We start from the raw sequence: 25,112 nt of genomic DNA, 5'->3' as shown, positions 1-25,112 counted from the left end.
AACGTCCAACCTTAATTCAAAAGATGAGAGTGTAAAAAAAAAAAAAAAAAAACCTGTCAGCCTCTCCCACAGGAGTTTTTCCACATAGTGCTGGGATCTGGGAAATGAGTCTGAGGTGGCAACATCAGCACTTAATTGGTTCAAAAGTCTTCTCAAAACTTAAAAGGTTCCATCCGTCTTTCTGTCATGTCAGCAGCCCTTTCCTCAATTCCTCGATTTGGGTCATTTTGCTAACAATATTCTAACCTTGTTCCTACCTTTTTTTTCCGGATTGGGCAGGGAGCTATAATGCTGCTACAATCCCTACTCTACTCTGTTTTACCAAGGAACCAATCATCACTTGAAAATCCTGATACAGTTGGTGATTCAAACGTCTAGTAAAATTGTGAAAGGAGCTCATTAGCTTTGGGATCTGTGCACAGATCCTGCTCTGAGTTTCTGCTGTAGAAGTACTTTTTCTTGGCACTTTTGCTCTGTGGTTTTCACGATTCCCCATCTGTGTCAGATTTTTCTCCCCATTATTCTCTTCTTTGCTGAAGGCAATATGTCATTTCTACTGCAGTGAAAAGTGTCTGTGGTCTTAAAGGGTCTTACTTTTGCTGACCACACTGCTTTTTTTCCCCCATAATTTAACCAAAGATTGACTGAGCAAACTAATGCGAACTCACAGCCAGGATCTGCATGTACGACACAATCTCCAACTGTTGGCTGTTGTAAATCTCTTATCTCTTATCTTATTCTAAAGGAAATGGAGGAAGTATTAGCTGCTGTAGTTGCCTCAATTTTTTCCATTTGGCTGGACTGCAACAGCAGGGCCAGGCCTTTAATCTGACGGACAATATTTTCAACACAAGTCAACCGAGTACCTCATCACTGAGTTGGAGTTTCTGGCTCCAACAAGTTCTATTAGGAGCATATTCTGTCTGCAGTGTTGCCAACTTAGTGCATTGTCACTACGTATAGGGACTTTTTTCAAACAAGACTGGGTATAAACCTTGTACACGACTGGACCGTGTATGGAAGCCAACCACAGGCCTAGGGCTACACCTTTTTGTTGGGGGCAGTCTACCAAGCCGCTCTGGTTTCCTGGCCGCTCAGGAACTAAGTGGAGGAGTGCTTCCAGTTCACTGAGCCTCACCTCCATTACAGCAAATAAACTACCTAACAAACAAACTAACTCATTACATGTATCATTATTACTAAAGGAGGCAGAGGAATAATAGACGTAAGACACACTGAGCAGAGAGAGCGGGAGAGAGAGGTCATTGGTAACTGCTAAAGAAACTGACAGATGTTTACACTACACTACCAGATGTATACCGGTGTAAACGCCAGCAAACAGAAATGAGACAATACGTTTACTGCAGCACAGCAATCATAGCCGTGTAAAGAAATAAAGGGTTTCAGTCCACTGAGGGCTTTAAATTTGAAATGGTTACAGGAAGCGTTGAGTTTGTATTAAAACGTAATGCAGTAACTTTAACACAGCAACTCCACTGAAAACGAGGCTTCGCACTGAAATACTGGGATAATCAATTACAGATACCAAACAGAGGGAATTAGAAATAAAAGTTTGTTAGGTTCTGGAGTCGAGGTAAATAAAGGCTAATCTATTGTGGATCCCAGATGGAGGCTGTCAGCTGTGTAGACAAAATAAGAGAGATAGTCTGTCTCTTCTAAGTCTCTGAAAGTAAATACAGCTGAAATCACAACACAGTCTTTGTCTTTCATTTGTGCGTTTGGTGATTTTGTCAGAAGATGTCGCAGTTATAAAATCTTCTGACCCAGTCTTGTTTATTTCAGGTCTTCAGAGAGGAGCTGGTAGTGCAAGATGTTTCCTCTCCCTGCTACTTTTACGTACAGAAAATAGGTTTAGCATTTAGTTTTACAGCCATACACTGAAATGAGCTAAAGTAAGAAATAACTTTCTTAAGAGGCCATCTTGGATGCGGCATAAGGGCTTAATTTAAAACAGATAATAAAAGGGAAGCTACTGGTCCAACTGGCTGATTGTAGTGCTACTCTAATTACTGTCAAATCATAGTTTGGAGGTAATAATCCACTTTATAGTCCAACTCTCCAGCCAAAACTGAAGTTTTAATTGGAAACACAGGATACACATCATGAATACCCTCCGAGAAATTTAAATAGAAGTACGCAACGAGAAAAAAAAATCTGCTCACCATATTTCCCATCAAATTTGAACCAATTAACTGCCACTGCTACACAGTTGTATCCTTGGCCATTTGGGTTTTCTCTCTTGTCGTCTTTGAAAGACAAAAGCGGATCAATGCTGGGTTTAATAACTACTGTTTATGGTGGTGATGGTGGGAGGAGCTGGGATATCAGGACCAATTTCTCCTCTAAATTCTGTCAACATTCATCAAACTCAGGCAATGACAGCATCTACTTCGTAACTGGATTTGAAGAGAGCTGCTGTGGACAAAGGGGAAAATGTTTCTCAAAAGACGAAATCAGAGGACACGTGATCCCTCGTCTTCATGCGTGACGTCCACACCGAGCCGTGATATAGCATGAACAAACCCTAGGGCTCAGCAGTCCTGGCCATCTTCTAGTTTGACCTGGGTCTTTTGGATCCATCCAAATTTACAGCATCCCCATCAATCTCAGTAACAGCAGCCTTTAAGGGATGGCTGACCCTGCTGCCTTAAAACAGCCTGTTCAGCTGAGTGGAATACATGACTGCACTTTCAAAATGACAGCGCGGCAGCTCGTTTGTGGTAATCAATAAGCAAGTTTGGGGCGCCATTTGTACGTCTGAACTAGGAGACTGACTTCTTGCAAACTGTTTTCTCCAAATCCCAAGGCATTCACCGCATACAGTAAAATTCATTGGCTTGACATGACATGTTTTGGCAATATCGAAAAACGCCTGCTCCTCTTTTTCACTGTTTTTTTTTTTCTCAAGTATACACCAAATAACAGTCTGACTATCTATGGCATATAAACTGAGGCAAAATTATTATCTCCATTACCCACGGTATACCCCATTACTCCCATCTTTCTTACCCATTTTTCCTTTTCCTTTCCTTTCTTTCCAGCGAATCCATCTTTTTAAACAGAGGTGCCCTTCTCTTCTCCGATTTTAAATCAGCATTAATAAATTATCAGGCAAACAAAAAAAATGTTTATATTTATTGCATGATCAGTTGCCGAGGGTCTCTGTTCTTAATGCATGTTCTAACCAGCAGAAATCTTTACTAATGGGTCTGCTCTTGTGTGCACGTGTGTGTCGGTTGTCAATTAAGTAAACACATGATCAAATCTGTGGTTGAAAAACTATATTTCCCAGGAAAACCTTCCCCTTTTGCTCTCGCTCTCTTTTCTTTTTCTCCATATTCTCGATTTGTTTTGTTTGTTTCTAAATTACCTCATATCAAAAGAGGAAAAAGTCCTTATGGCCACCTTATGTGAGTTGAATCCCGTATTGAAAATGCAGCACGTCTCGGGCTGCGCTGCACTCTATTAAAGCTGCACAAGATTTTGAGATGGAGTATAGAGACTTTCTGAAGAGAAACTGAATGTTGTTTTGAACATCAGTCCTTAAAGAAAACCCAAACAACAAAAGGCTGATGATTATTGTTAATGATTCTTACAGCTCTACCTTCCTCAGTCAGGAAAGCTGATTGTAGCTATGCAAGAGATATCCTGATGTCAAGTCTCAGTTTAATAGCACATTTCTTTGTTGAGAAAAATATTTTTGTGGAAGATCCAGACCCTTAGGATTGAGAGTGAATGCATCAGCAATGAAATTCTGTTTATGTTTTTCAGAAGACATTAATGGTTACAAAAAACCCCTTCAGAATAAGAGCATGTTTTCTGAGGGAATTTTAGGTTGTAAAATCAAAATCTTCTTCCAGCAGAAAGCAATGAACAGCAGAGCAATTCAGACACTGTCAGCCCCTTTTGGCAGCTTTTCTCCTTTACGGTGTGCGTGTGTGTGTGTGTGTGTGTGTGTCGCTAACTCACCCCAGCTGGTCTGTCAGGTTCCACAGTACATTGGGTGTGGGCATTAGTGGTGAACCGTCATATAAAACCACTGAGGCTCCCACTGCCAGAGCAGACACCAGCCAGTTCCACATCATCCAGCCGGTCTGTGAACACCAGAGATAACAACCAGAGCGGTCAGTTTATCTGCTGTGAACAATCCTTTCTCATCAGCATGGATAAATGGGCAGAGAAATGGACGACTCCTGCAGACTGTGAATTATGCATCTGTGGTTCACATGACTGTTTGTTGCTCCATGCTGAGCTACTGCGTTGGCACCTTCCCTCACATATACAAAAAATCATGACAATGCCTCCACTGTATGAAATGCTAATATGCTAATACAGGATATTTTGTTGATTGGGACACTTATACTCGACCAACTAGTGGTTAGTCCATTACTGAATTGACAGCAGAAGATTCTACGAGTTTGATTAAGTTTATTTATGAAGCCAAAGTACCAGCAGTGAATTGGTTTTAGCTTCTCAGATATGGGAACTAACTGCTTTCCCCATTTTTTTGTACTGTTGTCCAGACAAAACAAGTAATTGTTAATATTTTCTGCCATTTCATAGATCCAACTATTAGTTCAGTTAAGGTTATAATATGTAACTTTACATATTGAAATGTCTAGAAATGACTAGAACTATGTTATATATTGTTATACATTATCCCAAATGTTTCCAATTTTTAAACCTAGAGTTTGTTTCATTTGGCCGCCTGTCAATGATGTCTATGTGCATGCGTCAGTGTTGTGTGAAGCTTTTAGCTTTTAGCTTTTATCCAGTTTTAAGCCACATTTTTAAATACACTTTTTACACCTTGCTTGTTTTCAACTATGAATTTTAACCATATGAGGATTTTTAGTCATCTGAATCTTAAGATAACAGAGAAAAAAGCCAAGCAAATGTTAGGAGGCTCAACTCCCAGCCCCTCTGAGATGTCCTGCATCCACTGAACTGCATTGGTGAATGACTGATTTTAAAAGTGAAACTGCCTTATTTGGTGTTTCTATCAGTTTTAATCCCTTGGTCCATTAGTTATGGACAAAAAGGCCAGGTCTCTCTTGTAAAAGAGATTTTTTCCATCTCTATGGGACTTCCTGGTAAAATAAAGCAAATAATAAAAAGGACAAGTCTGTGGATAATTTGGCTGCTGTTAAAAAAGTTATCAGAGAAACAACTGAACCAAAGGTTAGCAATCTTTGCAACTGTTTTGATTGTTTTGATTGAGAGACCCCCAGAGCCAGAATTAAAAATAATCAATACATTAATTGATTCTCACGGCTATAACTACACAGGCATTTAGTGGTTCAGTTACAGGTTGACCAAACAGGTGTAAAATACTCACAATAATATTTGTTTCAGACGGAAGTTACTTCATTTTCAATCTGAGAACTTCTTTGTATGATAGATAAAGAATCACTTTCTACATCACAGAAATGTGAAAAAACCCAAACCGCAACTGCGCACTCATCATACATAAACTCACAAATATGCATCGCACTGCACAACAACTGCAGCTTTAATAACATGAGGTTCCTCAGTGTTCAACATCATCATCATCATCATCATCATCATCGTCATCATCATTAAAAAGAGCCGGAACCTAGAAATTACACACGGCTCTGACCTTCAGCACCCACCGCTGCTCCTTACACAAGACCTGCTTGTGCATGCGTGTGTGTATCTTTGTGGCCATCCTCATGATTAATAATACCCCACATTATTAAACATTATACTGCAGCAGATAGCCACAGTGAGACAGTGGGTGGGCAGCGGAAAGAGCCCAGGAATTCAGACATTTTCTGCACCATGACCGTTTCCTCCTTCTTTTTTCCCTTTTGCTTGGTTTTTTTTTTGTGAAAAGGTTATGGACCTACCGTAGTGTAGTAAATGATGACATCACTGCTGGTCATATTGCCATGGAGAATGTGTTCCTTCAAGTGTTGGATGAGCGTGCCCTAATGAGACAGAAGAGAGAGAGAGGGAGAGAAAGAAAGAAAGAGAGAGACTGTCAATATGACTTTAATTTTTTTTTTTTAGTTCATATTTTTGATCTTGACATTTAGATTTATTGGTTCTAGTTCACTGTAGCTCTGACAGAGAGTCAATCTGTCACACAGGAAGAATGACAGGCACTTGAACTTCATCCTGACAAATACCAAATCTTTATACAATAGAGTTTTTTCAAAAATAGTTCAATGCTGCTTCATTAAGTTGCACGGAAACCAAGGCTCCTACACACAGAAACACTTCTTTTAACAAAAAGGGCAATCTGGGTTAAGTGTGAACTCCATGACTGTGCGCGTGACTGTGCGTGTTTTCCTTTGTGAGCCTATGTCTACTTCTCTGTTCGCATAAACAGGTGGGCCACGTACATGTGAGTGTGTGTGCATGTGCGCATGTAATCTTTGGCAGGACTCAGCTGCCATGCCCGTCCCCTGGTTCATGCTATCTCGCTGCTGAGAGCATGTTAACAGAGCCGTAACAAAGCATAAAGCACAACAGTGCCGGGGCTAATTGGTAGAGCCAGTGAGGACTGCCAGCGTCACAATATGAAATGTTTTCACCAGCGCATTACTGTCCAGTTATTGGCGGCGTGGGGAGAAGGATGGGGCACAAAAGAATGAGATGGAGACAGAGAGGAAGACAACAAGGGGAAGAAATAAAAAAGGTGCTAGAGGAGAGAAGAAATAAAGCAGAGGAATAAATCTAATGAGAGAAAATTCATGCAAGTTCAGGGGAGAAAATCAATTTGAAAGATGGCTGTGAAGGCAGGAGAATGAAACAGAGAAGAATGAAGGAAAATAAGTGCTATAGAGGGAGAACGACTGTTGTTGTGGAGATGTGTGAATGCGTTTGTTTGTGTGTGTTCATCCATTTTGAATGTGAAGTGTTCCAGCCTTCAAAGTGCAGTGGTCCTCTTGAAATCACACGTCCGTCTAACACTCTCCCTCACTCAGATGTGGGATGTAGCGGGGTGGGGGGGGGTCATTCATGCTCCCTCTTGAGAGCGAATAACCTTTCGAAAAAATCTGCGGATGGAGGTCTGCTGCCATCTTGTGGTAGAAAGTGTAACAGAGACATGACTGACACCTGGAGCAGATGGCTTTGACTACTGCTGCTGTGATGAGGACAAGTTGGTAAAATCTGATTTAAATCACCTTCACAAAGGAATTATACAAATAGAAGCACGACAGCTCTACATCTGGATAAAGGCATGAAAAAACACCTCCACCTTCCACATCAATGCATTTTGTAGCATTACATCATAAATCACCTGTTTTGCTCTTAATGTGTCAGATGTGTGCACCATGACTAGCTCTCTCTGTCTCTGTTACAATTCCATGACAACTGAGGAAACTATCTGCTAATGAGGACCATGCGATATGACTGAAAGCCCCACAACAGCTTCTGAATGGACTGAATGTGGTTCAACTTTTTTCTCAACTTTACAATTTAGATTCTTCTTCCTTCTTCCTCTTCTTCTTCCTTATTTTTTCTTACTTCTTCCTCTTCTTCTTCGCCTTGAAAACGAGCCTTTATGAGAGCATCATCTCCATTTCACATTACCCACCTGTGTATTAATATAAATGCTGTGCACTGATATCAAACTGTGAACGTGGGCCAACTCAGGAGAGCTTTGCAAGTAAATGTGACCAGCATTGGCGGGGGAAAAGTAAGAAAAACATTAGCTAAAAAAAATGGGCCTAGCTAGTGTTTATTTTTTTAAGGACGCGAGATTCCTACATTCATTTGATAAAATATCCCCACAGTGTGTGTGAGATATTGTGTTTGTGCCACCTCAACAAACTAACAGAAGCAGAGCCACCCGTAGCTCATAATTATGGGGCTAATGGAAGCCAGTGTGTTTCTCACCCCAGCAGAGTGGACCATGCATTTAGGAGCTCCTGTGGTTCCAGAGGAGTACATGATGAACAGAGGGTGACTGAACGGAAGCTGCTCGAACTCCAGCTGAGGAAACTGGTCGGCCTCGCCACGCCCGGATGCCAGGAAATCATCTATGAATGTACTGTGGAGAAATTTAAGAGAAGACTGTTAAACATAAGGGGAAGAGGACATATATCTAACCCGCTCTGTTTCATATATAAACACATCTGTTTAAGCTTCTCAGTTTTAACACTTCAGGGCTGCTGTAGCCACAGATACAGTAACACACCTGTTGGGGATCTTTGAGAGGTCAGTGTCCTGCTTGGAGCGAGTGTAGGGAATCACAACCACCTTCTTCAGGTCAGGCAGACCTGAATTCAGAGAGAGAGAGAAAAGCTGATGCCTTTGTGTTCTCTTCACACTGACGTCTTATGGAAAGACAAGAGGGGTCCCAGAGGAATCCAAGTGTCATTTTCATAAACATGTAACACATTTTGGTTCTTAGTGAAAGTCTGAAAATGTATGTAACTAAGGAGCGATGATGCTTAGTAATTCTCTGGGTGTTCCTGTGCTAACATATTAAGATCCGTCTTCATTCTGTACATCAATCCTGCATCTGTTCTGCACTAATTCCTCCATTATGAACACTTGTAAAACCCAGAAGAGCTACTTAATTCAAATCTCTACTGATCTTGGTCTATAATGTCTCTTTCTACAAGTTAGAAAGAACTGTCTAGGTTTTAATTGCTATAAAGAGACCAAAAACTTCTCTAACAATGTCACAAAGGCTTCTAATGATAATTTTAGAGAACGAGTAAAAGCCAAACCAAAAAACGTGAAAATGCAAATGGTCAGACACATCGGTCCATAAACAAACCTTTGACAACACTGATCAGCTTTTCCATGTGGTCATGTGTTTTGCCGTTGTAAACCACGGCGGCAACAGAGAAGATCAGTTTGGGCTGGATTTGAGAAAACCTGTCAAGGACACCCTGGGACAAAAAGAGAGAGATGAAAAGATGAGATGAAAAGTAAAAATACAAACAAATAATTACAACAGCAGAAAACCTTTAATTCTGCTGCAACTCTCCAGGAACTGATAGCTAAAAATTTCACGAACGTGCACAGGACAAACCTGGAGTGGTCATGTTTGATGGACAGATTTACATTAGTAAGAGTAGTTCTCTAATCCGCCAGAAGGGGCAGTAGCGCACCAGAAACAAATAGCAGGGAGCAGGATGACAGAAGGGCCATTGATGAAGGAGCTGCTGCAGGATGAAGTTAATCACACTCACGCTCGCTCACTCACTCACTCACTCACACACACTCATGACATTTTGCTTCACGGACCTCATTGCCCTTTCTACTCTATGTGTATTGTTATTTGTATACGTGTCACGAATCCCCTGTCAGAACTGATGAAAGACGACTGGTGCTGTGTAGCTCAGTTGAAGGGGAAGAGCATGAAGTCTGCCAAAATTACAGATACTAGTGTTCAAACACACACTGAAAGGTGCTTTAGAGCCCACAGAAGAGACATACGCCATGTCTAAAGCAGCAGATTCATTAGATCAGGTTTTGTTCACTTTTTACTGAGAAAATTAACTTGAGATTAGAGCTGAATGATGTGCAAAAATAAATAATATAATAATAAATAACTCATATTGCGATTATTTTGGCAGAAATTGCAATTGCGATCTGAAACTATAGCTCAAACATATGTAAATAAAGAAACACAGGCTACGAATGGTATAAAAGATCCTCACATTGACTCCAAAGTCGACAGACGTGGAGCTCCAAATGGCTCCGATGCTGGCAGCTGCTAACATGGCCTCCACTGCATGGATACCATTGGGTAGGTAGCCTGGAGGTGGAGAGGGCGGAGAGAGAGGAAGAAAACAATAAGATGAAGTGCAAACCCATAAGATTCTTTTTATTTAAAAATACTATAGATATATGTGCACAGCAACAAGTAGTTTCGTGGAGAGAAATGATCAGTGATGTCACATTTTCGGTCACCTTGGTAATGTTGTATCTAGCAGTAGTAAAATAAAAAGCAGCTGTGTTATGTATGTGATATGTAGCCTCTGTCTCAGTAGGTCACCTAACTGAGAGAACAGTGGCTAAAGTCAAAGAGTGAAACGTGGGGTTGGGATTAGAACAATCTGCTTAGGACGGAGAGACAGAGAAAAATGAGACTGTAAAAGAGGAGGAGTGAGCGAGGACGACGCCTTCATTCTTAACAATATGGGAAATTGTTCCCAAAGACAGTGCAAGTTTTTCACAGACGATCAGTGAGGGAGAGAGAGAATCAGAGAGAGAGAGAGAGAGACTGATGACTGCACTAAAGAAAATTAAGGAGGGATGCACAATACTGAAATTCTTACCATTATTGGATAGTCATTATTTCCCATGTTAACTTCAGCCAACAGCAATAGAGACAATTTTCACCTCAGTGCTGCAAGAATAATGACTTTTTCCAACTGTGCTGCATTTTACTTCTACAGACTTTGTCTGTGATTGTCATGACTAATGAGACCGTAACTCTGTTCAGTCAAAATTGATTCATAAAGTTTTATTCATCAAAGAAAAAAACACTCTAATGAATCAACTGATTATAATTATAACACATATCTATTAGCATAATGTAAAGCATAATGTTTCTCTCAGACCTAAAGCTAAGATAACATATTTAAACACTTACTGTAAGATACTGATAAGGTGATTGTGTATTGATGTATTACCTCCGAAAATATGTTGTTAATAATACAAACAGTTCCAGAGAGGCCGCTGCCCAAATGACTGTGTGAAAGGAACTGTGACATGAAATGAAAAGCACAGAAGCTCTCCTGCTACCTTTAAACACAAGGCTGTATTGTTGATAACATGCATCTAATCTAAGTGATAAAACAAAAAACCAGCTGGTAGTTCCAGGCAAGCAGTCCGACCGGTCAAAGGCAAACGGGAACCATACTGTCACCTGCTATGAATCATGACTGATGAGGCTTTGACTTGGTTGCTATGCTGACTCCTGCTGTAACCAGGAAGCTGATCGGGACCAGATGACAGCTCGGGCTGACAGATCACCGTCCTGCTACACTGACTCTGCAGACACTCTCATAAATTATTATCTTCCAACACTGGATCAGGACAAATAGCGTCATGGATCATAATCTTACTACAACGCCCCGCCTGACTGCTTTCGTGGCTGCTGTGATATCTGCCTCTGCTGTAACAACACGTCAGAGCAACCCAATGCCCTCACTATCTGTTTATTCATGCACACTACTATAAAACTTTACAGGTCTACGTGCTTGTTGGTGACCGCTGATTGAAAGCCATTCCTTTACCACGTCGACGTAAATGCACCATCCTTGTGCTACTGTTCAGCCACTACTATTTTTTTTACTGTGTCAATTTATGACACAGATTAATCTAAAGGACTCAAGGCAGTGCCACAAGATACAGAATAAAATGCCTTGTTTGGATTCTTGCCAGTCGAATTCAGGCGTGTGCATTGAGCAGTAATTAGATCATGGTTACAGAGACAAGCCTGTAACATGTGGTCAACTGTTCAGAAACCAGCTGAGAAAATGCATTTCTTGCCCTGGAGGAAGAAATGTATTCCCTGTGAAGAGATTCTGTGGTCAACTTCAGAAGACTTTGATTATGTCTGCCAGTTTAAATGATTAGGAAATTAATAATAAATGTTTGTTTGCCCTGTGGACACAAACACATTTAAGTTTACATTCAGTGTTATTTACCATTGTGTCTTTTCTTCCTCATTAACAAATCCTGCATTGTTTTCATCCATGCAGTTTTCTTCCTCACTGCCTCTGTGGGCACGTGACTGCTTTGTTGGCACGTTACCGCCACCAGTGTCAGGCAGTGAAACAGGATGAAACCAAGAGCAGGATGTGAAAAGTATGTGAGTGTTTGTCTGAGAGAAGAGGAGAGGAGAGGAGAGGAGAGGAAAGGAAATAAGAGGAGAGGAGAGGGGAGGAGAGGAGAGGAGAGGAAAGGAAAGGAAAGGAAAGGAAAGGAAAGGAAAGGAAAGAAAATGAGAGGAGAGGAGAGGAGGAGGAGAGGAGATTTAACAAGTCTCTTTAACAGCTACACTCAACTGACCCCACTGGTGCAGTGTTGTGGTGCTAATATGGCCGCAACAGCCTAATCTTGATCCTAGTCCAAGTTCAGCACTTAGATGTTACAGGATCGTTCTTAGGTCATCCAGAAAACTCTGGGTGGAGTCAGCTGAGGTTTCGCCCTTTAAAAATCAAAATCATTTTTTTAAGGTTGTAAAAGCAGCTTTGAACAAGAATAATAACGACAACGATTTCTGATAGTGTTGCCTCATTTGGAATAACGCACAGCCAAACTAAACGGGAGGTGTCTCCCCTTCCTCACCCACTCAAGGGAGCAAGGGAGTGTGTGCTCCAGCAGAATGTGTCCTGCTGGTTGTTTAAATGTACGAGCTGCATCGTGTGTTGAAGTCTCAGTGCTGTCATTTCTATCATTTAAAACAGATTTCATGTGTCGTTTTCTATGACTGACTACTTATTCATATTAGTCAACCGTAAGGCTGCGGTTGCACAGTGTGTATTCTTGATGACACATAATTAAAAGAATATGCTCTCCCCGGTGGATGAGGGGTGGGTGTGAAGGCTGTGAGGATGACAGGACCAAGGAGAAGAGCAATGGAACTAAAACGTGCACAAAGAGAGAATATGTTGGTGTGTGTGTGTGTGTGTGTGTGTGTTTGTGTGTGTGTGTGTGTGTGTGCGCGCGCTGTGTTGGGTCATGTCCTGCTATAAAGCTTGGCCGGCTTCATCAGCTAAGTGCTTATATATCTCCTGGATTACAGACACTGACACGACATTTTAGTTACAACCTGGGGACACACAACACACACAAGCGAGGACACACATTCAAACACACTGATTCGTCTTTAGATATGTGAAGGGGGGGGTGGGGCCGATATCTTTCTCTCTTTCTATCTCTCTCTCTGTTGTTTCTCAAGCTCCCTCTTCCTATCTGTCCCTCCCTCCCTCTCAACTTTCTAATGAGATTCCCACAGAGCTTAAGTCATTTAGCTAATGGATTTCCCTGCCGCAAGATCCATCTTTCCTCTGAACACACACAAACTCTCTTACAGATTCTGCTCATTCTTGAGAGATAGACAGAGTTGCTCAATATGAGCTCATGAAAAGCAGCCATAGATGTTTGTCCCATTGTTGCTTCTAAATAAAGGCAGGAAACCTTTTCAGCACACAAGAGCCAAAGAACTGAGGGAAAGTAGGTATTGGCAGAATACGGTGGGCCAGCATGACTGACTTTCTTCTGAGACTCAAATCACAGTGATACCAGGGAGCTGCCCAGCACAGCTTCAGGTTCTCCTCAGCTGCTGGCAGAGGTCAGAAAGTCTCTTACACAGTTGTGTTTGTGTTTTACTCTTTTGCCAATTTTCTGGCTCATTGCAGCTCAGATGTCCGATGTTTTCTCTTGCTCAGCTTTTGAACAACGCTTTTTTTTTTTTTTTCCACAAGCGTTTTCAGTGACCTCTGAACTACTGTGCCTGTCATCTTTATCCAGAGACAAAAAAGTATGAAACCAAAAGGCTTCTTCAGGACGACGTGTTAAATCCAACTTTGCTTTGTTGCTCGGAACAATGAAAGGTTCAGAAATCTGAGACGCTCATGTTTGACGACCCCGGTGTAGCTGAAGCCCCTCACACTGACACAGCTCAAACAGCTCGATGCGTATGGCTGCATCATGACTGGAAAAGTGGCACAGAGCAGAGACTGAAGCAGAGACAGGGGCAGATAAGACACAGGGAAATCCGACACTCACGTACCTAAGAGCCCTCCTCACACCGAGGAACGAGAAACCACCCGTTTGAAAAATACCCCTGTACTTATTTATTTATTATTGATTTATTTCATTTGTCTGCAAAACTAAACAGATGAAACAGTAGATTAATTTTACCAACACAGAATCAAGCTGGATTTATGATCACCCTGAATTTTACACCTAATTTGAATAAATACACAAATGTTATGAGCTTCAGGCTCATTTTGGAGGACTGACATCCACTATTTTGACAGGCTTTGGAGGCTTCACAACAGCTGAATAAACAAATTTGAATTTTGTTTAATCAGCTATTTCTAATATGGATGTCTATTTTGAGATCAGAAAACCTCTTAATGCCACCAATCATCATTTTTTTTACTTTTTTTCCAGGGAATAAGTTCAACAAATGATTCAGTTCAGAAGTCTGAGATACTTTAGTTTGACAAACCCCAAATTAACTAAACCCCTGATAGCTGAACATTTTCACAGCCAGCAACATGGCAACAAGTTCAGGAGGTGGCAGAAATAAGCTCTTAAAAGCATGTGATACGCCAGCTGTTTTCAGAAAATGTACCGATCACAAATTGGATTGTGGAAATGTGTGCATGACGTGCATTAAAGCCCCCGTCGCTGCACAGGGACCACCGCTCAGGGCGAACACGTGGCTCTGTGTGACTGCACTGTCCAGCGGTGCCTTGCAGGAAAACAAATATTAACTTTGAAAAAAATAAATGCTGACATTCAGAAAGAGCTGCGACTTGTGCCAAGACAGACAGCCCTTCTTGCCAGTGCACACTAAGACACACAAGTAATGGCAAAGAAAAAAAAAAAAAGCCCATGTCCAACTTATTCTGCAACAGGCTGCAAAGAATCATCCAACGTACTTACTTTAAAAAAAGAGGACTGGAGAGGATGAAGAAGACAGAGGGGAGAAAAATTATAATTCAGGAGAGGAGCAGCTATAATCTTTTTTTTTTACCAGCCAGGAAAGTAGTGGACCCCCAAGTGCCTAATCTACCAGCTCATGTGGCCATTAATCAACCATCACTTTGCTGAGGAAAGTTTTATCAAATATTTATAGCACTCCCTGTTTTGCATAGTCTGTGGTTTGCCCCCAGTGAGACACAGAGCAGTAAATCTGACACTCACCCACAACCCGGTCTCCGGTCTGGACTCCCATCTTCCTCATGGCTGCAGCAAACAACGCCACATCACGCCTGAGCTCCCCAAACGTCACCTTCACAATCTCCTCATTAGCCTCCGCTGGTAGACAGACACACAAACAGAGAGTGAGACACGGAAACGGGGATCAATACGCACGGCAGAAAACCATAGACATCTGCATACATTTTGATTGGTTTGGACATTTTAAATTTGTGTACCACTTTGTAAAATAATGTTTTTTTGAGTCATGGGTTGACATAAATGCAAATTAAAAACCCCTTTAAATTCAAAAGCAAAGAGAAGGAAAAGCATGGATGCAGAGATGGAGACGTAAACGGAGACACAGAGCATGGCAGGACAGAGCCACAGACAGCAACAGTCCTATTATCTCTGTAAGTAATAGTTTCCTGACAGCCACAGCAGGCTCCACAGCATTGTGACCAATGGGCCCTCTCATAATTACATTGCAGCTCCTGAGGTACTTTGTGTGTGTGTGTGTGTGTGTGTGTGTATGTGTCTGTGCAGGAGCCCACTCTCCCTCGTGCACACATGCTGCAATAAAGAATGGCCTCTCCATTAGTATGTGACAGTCCTGAGAGGTGGAGCAGGAAGCAGCAGTTCTGATAACAGAGTGACGTGTGCAGCCTAACGCTCCCCGCTGCATCACCCCTGTCCTCCTAAAGTTTCCTTCTTCTTACAAATACAAATTCTGAAGATGAAATAAAAGCACAAGTAAACACAACCTGTGTGAGTCAGGGAAGAAAAAAAAACACCTGAAGTGAAAAAAAACACACAAAGGAGGGAGAAACCAAACTTGTCAACATTCAGAGTGCAAAAACATCAGAATGCACACATACTAAGTAGGGAAAAACAGAAAAATACTGGCTCTGCATAGGTATCAGTGTGTAAAGGTGTGTTCAGGTGGGAAAACACTGCTGTTTTGTGTGATTTAAAGAATCAATGTGTGTGTGAGCGTGTGCGCTGTTTGCTCTGTGCATAGAGTCAACATTGCCAAGATCAAGGTGCAGCACTGCTACAGGCTGTATGTTGCTGTACATTAAATACTGCAGGTATTAAATCAGTATCACGGACTCTAGATACGTACTTGCAGCGTAGAGAGCCACTTTGTCCTGGTCTGCGTGTTTGAGCAGGTTCTCAGCGTAGTTGAGCCGAGCCCCTTTGAACCACTCGGGAACATCTGAGATCCGCTTGGATACATCCACCACCTGGTACGCAACATTAAAACACACACGGAGAACACACAGGGTAGAGACACAACATTGTCATGAGTCAAGGCTGTGAAATTTAAAACTTTGGTGAACTTGCAAGCAAATAATCAAATCTCCTTCGCTTCTTTCTTTAATTCTTCTCTTCCCAATAATAATTGCTATTTCTCACACTTAATCAGACATATACCTCCACTGCAGTCTCCCCGGCTTACTCTGTGCTTGCAAGAAAACATTAGTAACAACAACACAATTTGTCACAAAAATCCGCGGAAACATTGGGATGTTATAGTCTAGTCCACTGTGCATCACTGTTAGACTGATTAACTGTCTCCCTGTCTTCCATCCAATATCTGCTGGGCCTGCAGACCTCAGATCGGATTATGTGGCTAAGAAAATGCAGTCTAGAAGAAGGACCTCTGGCCAGCATGAGACGTGGAAGGTGTTATCCATGTGTACAGAAGGGGTGTGTTTGACAACATGGCTCAGTGACATAAGCTCAGACATCATTTGTTACCTCACACACCCACCTGAGCGGCTATATCCTGGAGCTATGCAACAGTAAGAGGCTAGGCAGTAAATGAAATAATGAGGACACAAATTCAGATATTTTAAACTCACTCCACTTTTTCTAATTGATTTTTTTTTTTTTTTTTTTTTTTTAAAAAGGAGATTTCTGCCTTTCAACTGATAATAAAGGGCAATTGTTTGCCAACTCACAGCACAACAATGAAGTAATTTAGTTGTTTTTATATCTTAATCATTTAGAAAACAAGTTTTTGGTTGTTTTTTTTCTCTAATGTCTGAAGAAGAGAAAACAGAGGCAGTCACAAACATCATCAAATCATCAAATATCAATCAAATCAACGCCATGTTCTGCATTAAGCTTGAACAACCCATTTTGGAAATGTAACACAATTCATAATAGGATCTTGTGCACATTCATACACTCATGGCCTAAAATTTGCTCTTACTAAAAGAAAGAGAAAGGCTGTAGTCACACAGCCCACCACTGTGTGACTGGTCAAATCATGAACAGTCCAGTTGGGAAAAACTTTATTGGCAATCAAACAGCTTGATGGTGTGCAAAGGCAAACACCTTAGAAGTCTGAATTTAAATTAGTGTGTGAGAATGTGCGTGTGGTTTCCAAAGGAAGGGGAAATAAAACAGAGTGAGAACCTCATCTGCACAATCATCTGATGTGTAGTTTAATAAGGCTCAATCAGCAGGAGGAGTAGCAGACATGAAAAAAATCTCATCTGAAAATGGAATGAATGTCGATCAAACTATAATAATATGGGACATAAAGTACTTACAGTTCAATGGGTGCACACGACAGTCAAAACAAAGGCAGTGCGCCTGTTTTAGAACTTCATTTGCTTCTACAGGACCTCAGAGAGACCCTCCTGTACAGTCACTACACTGGGGAGATGGAACATACCACTCTAAGAGGGGACGGGTGGCATATTCCAAGTGGTACTGGCCTTTTTTTTTTTTTTTTTTTACAGTTTTGGAAATAAGAAAACCCTGATGAATCCTGAAGTTTAAACACATAAATCTGACCTGATCATGTGCTTCATGAATGTGGCCAAATAATTGCAGGTTATAGCCACATGTCTGTTCAAAAATAAGATATGTTGGAGGTTTGACATTAATGGGAGTTAATGTTCTACTTTTCAGTAATAAGAATGTAACAGACTGACAAAGAAAATTACCACCATAAAATGAGAAAACTGCTCAAATGCAGGTCATTCATTGACTCTTTACGATGAGTTTCTACCAGTCACTTTGAAACTTAAAAAAAGTCATTTGTGGGCACTATTCTATTTCTACAAATTCAATCATGATGAGTATGGCTGCTGAATTGTGGGTTGTGGCAGCAGAGGTTGGACTCACCTCCTCGTAGGGTTTGGAGCTGACTACTCCACAGAAGCGCCACACCTGTGCCCAGAAGTCTGCGTAGCTGTTCACCGACCACTGGTACAGGTCATTGTAGTTAACTAGAGGAATGAAACTCAGTGATTACTACAGATTTATAATAGGATATTAACTTGCTGTTGTGCACTATCAGCACAAATATAGCATTTAAAGTTGCTACAGATGGCACAACACAAGAATAGATCAGACATCGCCGCACATAAAAAAGGGAAACTGGTTTCTTGCAACATCATGGGTTGAAATCGGCCAACAACCATCAACTAAACCATAAGCCAAAGAAAATTCCTACAATTGATGTCCCTTTGCTCTGCAAACCGGAGATTGACACTAATAATCTCCACGCAAGATTTAAAGATTAATGCCAAAATGTCAAAAGTCTTAAGCGCTCTCAGTTGAATTAAATGAGTGGGTGCTGTTTCCTTTTCACACTTTTTTTTTTATTTACATCTACATTTACAGAAAATCCCCAGTGACAAACGGTGAGAAAAGATCAAGTCAGGGTGAGTGTAATCAATGCTGGCTGGCCCCCAAGTGTAATTACAAGCAGTAGTTTCCAACCTTTTTGTTTTATTACCCTTTAATGCTTACTGGCAAATCACTAATAAGCTTGCATGTGTCTGAGCTACAAGCAGATCAGCCAGAGACTGGTGTTGTCTGCTCAGGTTGTTTTGCTTTTAAACATTTTTTTTAAGGGATGAATGCATTTGAAAAAAGAAAAAAAAATCAGCATGACAAGTTTTTCAGCATTCCCACAGAGCCCTGCCGGTTTGCATGACGCGGAGGAAGAGAGAGAAATGAACTAGGCCGCTGTCTTTCATCGCCTGTGTGAGCAGACAGTCACAATCCAGAGCAGGGCTGCGGTGTTGTTGTTACAAAGGGAGCGGTGAGCAGGTTGGTTGCCATACTCATTAATAATCTTCATGGCTGCAGCTTCCTTGTGACATTGCATTGGAAAGCAGCTTTAAACAGGGACAATTTTGCGGTAATAAACTGTCTGCAAGAAAATGCATGCACTGACAGATAGCAGGGGGGGGGGGGGGGGGGGGGGGCATTGTCTAATTTTGTGTTTCTATCCAGCTTCGCAGGCTCAATAAAATCCGACTTGTATCTATTCCAGTACACCTACTCTCTCTCTCTCTCTCTCTCTCTCTCTCTCTCTGTCTGGCTCCTTGTCTGTGTCCCTCCCTCTCCTCTACTCACCCAGATTAAGTCCGTAGTCCCCGTTGACCTGTATCCTAAACTTGTCCATCTGTGTGTTCCTCTTGGAGTCCGGGTACCACAGCACCTTGCTCTCCATATCCATGATTTTCTCGCTTTTCCCTTCCGTTTCCTTAGACATCTTTGTCGCGTCCCTTCGTCGGCTGCCAAACACCGGGTAGCAAGAGTCCTGAGCGCCCTGCTGAAGCTCACTGTCCCTGAGGTGGGGGGGGGGGGGCGGCGGCTTGGGTTAAACCAGATCACCGGGTGCTAGCCACTTAGTCGGCCTGGCTCGGGAATGACAGTGTGCGACAGCTAGCGAGGCTCACTGTCAAAGACAAGCGTGGGGTAACCACGGAAAACTGACAGACCACGCCCCGGCGCCGTGACGTCATAGCACAGCGAGCCCCGTTCAAGACCTCACATTGTTCAACACTGTTACACAGAGTGGGAATTACACAATAGCTCCCTAACTGAGAACCAAGGTCTTCTATAAAACGGGTCCCATGAGGGCTCCAAGCATATTAATGATTATAATGATATTTGTTTATAGTTCCTGAAAAGTCCCTCAGTTTAGATAGCTATATGCACACTATTAAATCATCTGTAAATTCTAATATCAATATTTTAACCCCTAATTATAATCACATATGCTGGATTAAGTGAACATTTCAGGCCACCAAATGAAGGTGAAGGAATGAGACCACTTACATTGAATAGCAAAGTATTGTAATAACTTGAAGAGTTGCATGATTTTACATTTCCTCTGTCTTATTTAAAATAAGATAGACCCAACATATGAAAAGACATTACAGGTTTTCTGACAAAAGTGTCGCCACAATGAAAGTAATATAGCCTACTGTATATTATGAGAAAATATCCAGATCCTTGATATGAAAAACCTCACATCCCACCAAAAATATTTGTCTAATTCCATTCTTTCATTCATTCAAAACATTCGTGAAATGTAGATTAGATATGTTTTTGGATAAAACGTGTTACAAGAATACAGGGAAGCAATGCAACTAAGAAGATTTACTAAGCACAGTAAAGCGTATTTTGTGTAGTGCAGATTTTATTGGTCCCATTTTCAGGTGCATCACTTACGGTCAGCCTTGATCAACTAATCAATTGTATCAAATACACCCTTTTTTATTTCAGCAGCTCAGTGGCTTCCTGACCACACTAATGTCCTCTTAGAATATGTGTTAGTTTGAGTGTTGGTGTTAGTGTGGCCACTGTTGTGAAAATATTTCTTTCATACATTGTGGGACTGGGACCTGTTGGACCTGTGTCTCCTGTTTTTTGTCACATGGGTGGCGAATCTAGTTTCCCCTTGTGGGATTTAAAAAGCTCTCTAATCAAATCTACTGTTGCCGATAGCTACTTTGTTTTTTTTTTTAAATTAGATTTTGCATTCACAAACTTTGATCATTTCATAAAATATAATGTGCTAAAAAATAAACTAATTTAATGACATCAAAAGGCTACTTACATGTTTATGCATCAGTTATTGTAACTTATGAATATAATATCAAACTGACAGGGGTCACTCTGCTCCGTGAGTAAATGTATTGTTTGCTTTTGCTGATTTTAGAGTATTTTGCTAATTATACTAATGTATTTCTACCTTTTTTTGTTTTTAATTATTTCGTTTCATCAATTTTAGAATTAACCCCGTAGAAGTCTTGAACGTCTCCCACGCGTGAACGCGCAATAGAGTTGCATTGTGGATTCTCTCGTGTACGTGGGAAGCTTGCCTGTCAAAATGAAGGATTTTGATTGGTCCGCAGCGAGCTGGTCCCACATCAGCCGACATATCGGTCTATGCGGGAGGCGTATCGTCAGCGTTGGACTGGCGTCTTGTTCGATCAATGGAAAGCTGGGTTTTAGCGCCGCAAAGGACGCCTATCAGCCAATCAGAGAGCGAGAACCCAGGAGCGTTTTAGGGGTGTGCCCAATCAGGGAGAGGGAAGAACGACCCTCCTCACTTTGTGGTGGTGTCACCCCAACTTGCCGGAAAATTTCTTTTCATGCTTTTTCAGGCCATGTCCTATCTAGTCTAATCTAGTTTGCATTGCTGTATGCTCACAATTCGTCTGCCCTGTTAATGGCAGTTTCCATATGTTCACTGTATTTTATTTACATTTGGACACTTCTGACCACAGTTAGGTGTAAATATTAAAACTAATCTGACATATATTTCAGAATCAAGCTTTTCAGTCTTTCGGGCACCATGCCAACTCCAGTACCCCTCACTGCTAATTGTACCTTCACATTCATCTGCCAGGTGCAAATGGAAATGTAATCTAAAAAAAATCTGCATCAAACATTAGCCTAAAAGCCACAGATGCACGTGTTGGGCTGTAAAACACACACACACAAACCCTGAAGAGAAAATAAAACACACTGAATAAGGCATCTGTGGCCACATTATTATCACAAATGCAACAGTGAGTGAGGATCTCCATGCGGCTCACATTACAGGCAATGTGGTTTGTACCAGCTGTGCCAGAACATGCAGCGTGCGGCTCTTGACATTTTACACTGCTGCCTGATCTGGCACAGCTGGTATCACATGAAGCAGAAAGACAGACGTAGCAGACTGGGCTAACAAAAATGTTGTAACCTGTCTGACCATATTTTGTAATGTAGGTGTCCTTAAAAGACGCAATCTGGACACCCAGAGTCCAGATTGCAAAAACGGAGGTCTCATATCTCTAAAAACCAAGCAAGTTGTTTTTTAAAATAAATATATGCTGTTTTTTCATGTGAGGAGCACTGAGTAATCGCACATTATTATCTAATTTGCATAATTATTATATGGTATATCACTCTGTAAACCACATTGCCTGTTATGTTTTGGCTGATATCTATGAAATGGATTGTGGTAAGACCTTGATAAGAGGATTAGCCAAAACACAGTGACAGTTTGGGTTTTCACAGATGTCAGCCAGGGGACTCATGACGACTCATGAGACAGCTGTGAAAGTAAAGAGTCTTTACTTAGAAAAAAAAGAAAAAACAAGGATAAAAAGAACCAAGCAGCCAAACAAATTACAAAAGGTCAGCCTGAGGCAAAATTGAAAAAACAGTGAAGAGGTCAAAAACACAATCAGGATCAAAACAGGCAGGAAAAAGAACAGAGCGCTGCAAAGCTAAGGTACATGACACAAAGACAATTTGGCAAAGAGCAAGAGGAAATGGACCAGTAAAGGGAACTGATGAGGAAATGGCACAGGTGAGAGTGGCGGGAGGAGTCAGGTGAGAGTGGCACCGTCTAAAATGACAGGAGAATCAGAACATTCAGTCCAAACAACCGGGCTGAATGAATCACAGAACGAATGAGAAGACTGTATCCCAAAACCATGATATATGATATAAAATATAATATGATGACACCACTAATACTTGGGCGGGTGTGTGCAGCAGGTAGTATTGCTATGAGCTCCCTGTTTGCCACAAAATCTGGCAAAGTTGAGGTGAATGAAACATCCTGCTCTGTGGAGATCAGTAAATTCTGAGAAGTATGTCAGCGTGACAGGAATAATGTGAGTGGCATATTGTGTCTGATTAAACTTCAGTCATTATAAATGCATTGTGTACCGAAAGCATCAAGACCTTTTCTGGTTGCACTCGAGATCTCAGGGATACATGGAAATGTTGGCCCAGTACTAAGACATTAAAATGAGCTCTGGGTTGAAAGACTTGAATTTCTTCCATGTGCCACAATTAGTCAGTTTAAGTCTGGACTTAAGCTGGGTCATTCAGGGACAGTAAGGGACTTGTCTTGAAGCCACTCCAGCTTGTCTTGGCTGTTTGCCTCAGATCATTGTTGTGCTGGAAGATGAACCGAGGCCCCAGCCTCAGGTCACATGCACTCTGGAGCATGTTTTCTCCAAAGACTTCTCTGTGTTTGGCTGCATTCATCCTTCTCTTCACTCTGAATAGTCTCTCTGTCCCTGCTTCTGAGAAGGACCTACATAACACAATGTTATCACCACCATGCTTCACCATAAGGATGGTGTTAGCCAGGTGATGAGCAGTGCCTGGTGTTAACTCGACAGACAGATCAAGACCCTCCTTGCCCGGTTACCCGGTTTGACTGACGGCCGAATCTAGAAGAGTCCAAGCTTCTTCAATTTCACAATCGAGGCCACTGTGCTCCAAGGAACACTCAGAGCTTTAGAAATTGTTTTATACCCTTGTCCTGATTTATGCCTCACCCCAGTTTTATCACAGAGGTCTACAGAGAGTTCTCTGAATTTCATGGCTTTGTTTTCATTTGCTTTGCCACAGGTGGACTCCAGTCAAATTCTGGACAAATCTCAAGGATAAATACAGCGAATAAGATGCATCTCACCACTGTCTGGAGTGCCACAGCAAAGAGTCTAAATACTATTGTAAGTACTGGCTGATTATTTGGCTGAGCTTGTGAACTGAAATAAACTCTGGCTTGACTCCACAGCAAGTGTCTCTTTTATCTGTTTATCCTGGCTCAGAGGTCCTGCTAAAATTCACGTTTTGTAACCACCAGGATCTACATCAGTCATTTTGTTTCTTCATCGAATCCACTCCCAACTGACTGCCCTTTGGATCCTGTGATGTAAAATTCGAGACATGCATAGTGTAATTTCTGCCTCACATTTTGCAGTACATTGCATTTATCTTATAATCTTATCCAGAACAACCTACAGTGAACCCAACAGGACAGAAAGACAAACTGCTGAGTCAACCAAGTATGTCTATAAATGCTTGGGAAATTTTACAGTATGATATTGCTGCAGAAATGTGTTGCATGAAGGCTGATTGATGAAATTGTAATAATGTTGACTAAAAACTGAAACACAAACTTTTTGGATCTTAAATGGACTCAAAGTGAACCTATTTTGCTTTAAATCTTTACAGTTATTTCAAAGTCATGTTCGTCTTCCACATTTGGGCCACAAGATAAAAGCACCTTGTGACAGACGGTAACTATGAGCCTTTCTATTTACAGGTTATCTGAGCATATGGTAGTGAAAACATTGAGACCTAAACGATGATGTACAGATTGACAAATCCATACACTAATTTTCTCATTCTAACTTTAAATGTATATATCATCTTTGAGTCATGGGGGTATGACAGCAAAGGTTGCAATAACAGCAACACAGCAGCACATATTAAAAACAGGATGAAAATTCAGATAATTTTAAATAAGAGCAAGCATTGTGGGTTTCATAAAGTAAATGTAGTAAAGATCCAAAGTTGAATAATGCATTGTTAATTATTGATAGTTGGTTATATAATCTGCCATCCCAAGATTAATTTGTGTCTATGTGTTTGTGTGTCTAAATATGCTTCAGTTGTTTATTTGTGCACTTAACATAATTTGCAGTAAAATGTAAAATCTAATGATCTCAACCAGTTATTTATTCTTTCTTTTTTTAATGTGCCCGTATGGGCTTTTAAAGGAGAGTAAATGGCAAATATATATTTGGAATATAATAATTTTAAACATAATTTTTTTTTTTTTTTTCCAATGGGGACACAGACATGTTTTAAAGGGTTCAATTGCTTATTTTAGATAAGGTAGCTAAATTGATTCCCTATAGTAAGTTATATGAAATAAACATAGTTGAATTACAAAGATATCACACTGATACAAGCCTGTAAAGTACATGGGTAGGTAAAGACATGGTGGCTCATTCATTTAAACATGTTCAGCACATTCTTTGAAACTTACTGTGTGTGGAGCAGGACACTAAATCACACACAGTCCAGTAGATGGCGTCCTAGCACATGATATTATGTACAATGGGGAACCTCCTCTTAAGTCTGTCAATGAGGGG

The 25,112-nt window shown here is 41.1% G+C and overlaps 1 protein-coding gene across 1 annotated transcript in view; it reads right to left on the bottom strand.

Moving 5' to 3' along the window:
- Window positions 1-19,611, bottom strand: part of aacs (acetoacetyl-CoA synthetase) — a 35,752-nt gene extending 16,141 nt beyond the window's left edge. Inside the window, exons 1-10 of the mRNA XM_071483628.1 lie at window positions 19,282-19,611; window positions 18,040-18,143; window positions 16,022-16,142; window positions 14,902-15,015; window positions 9,669-9,766; window positions 8,780-8,894; window positions 8,192-8,273; window positions 7,891-8,044; window positions 5,892-5,972; window positions 3,991-4,115 (exon numbers count right to left, since the gene is read on the bottom strand). Coding sequence (XP_071339729.1) covers window positions 3,991-4,115; window positions 5,892-5,972; window positions 7,891-8,044; window positions 8,192-8,273; window positions 8,780-8,894; window positions 9,669-9,766; window positions 14,902-15,015; window positions 16,022-16,142; window positions 18,040-18,143; window positions 19,282-19,420 — 1,133 coding nt within the window. The 5' untranslated portion in view covers window positions 19,421-19,611. The remainder of the gene's footprint in view (window positions 1-3,990; window positions 4,116-5,891; window positions 5,973-7,890; window positions 8,045-8,191; window positions 8,274-8,779; window positions 8,895-9,668; window positions 9,767-14,901; window positions 15,016-16,021; window positions 16,143-18,039; window positions 18,144-19,281) is intronic.
- Between the last annotated feature and the right edge of the window lie 5,501 nt (window positions 19,612-25,112).

Source organism: Trachinotus anak, unplaced genomic scaffold (genome assembly GCF_046630095.1).
Source record: "Trachinotus anak isolate AG129_WGS33_773 ecotype Australia unplaced genomic scaffold, CSIRO_AGI_Tana_v1 ptg000008l, whole genome shotgun sequence".
Lineage (NCBI taxonomy): Eukaryota > Metazoa > Chordata > Actinopteri > Carangiformes > Carangidae > Trachinotus > Trachinotus anak.
Note: the sequence above shows the minus strand (reverse complement) of the source record. Positions and strands in the feature narration are given on the sequence as shown.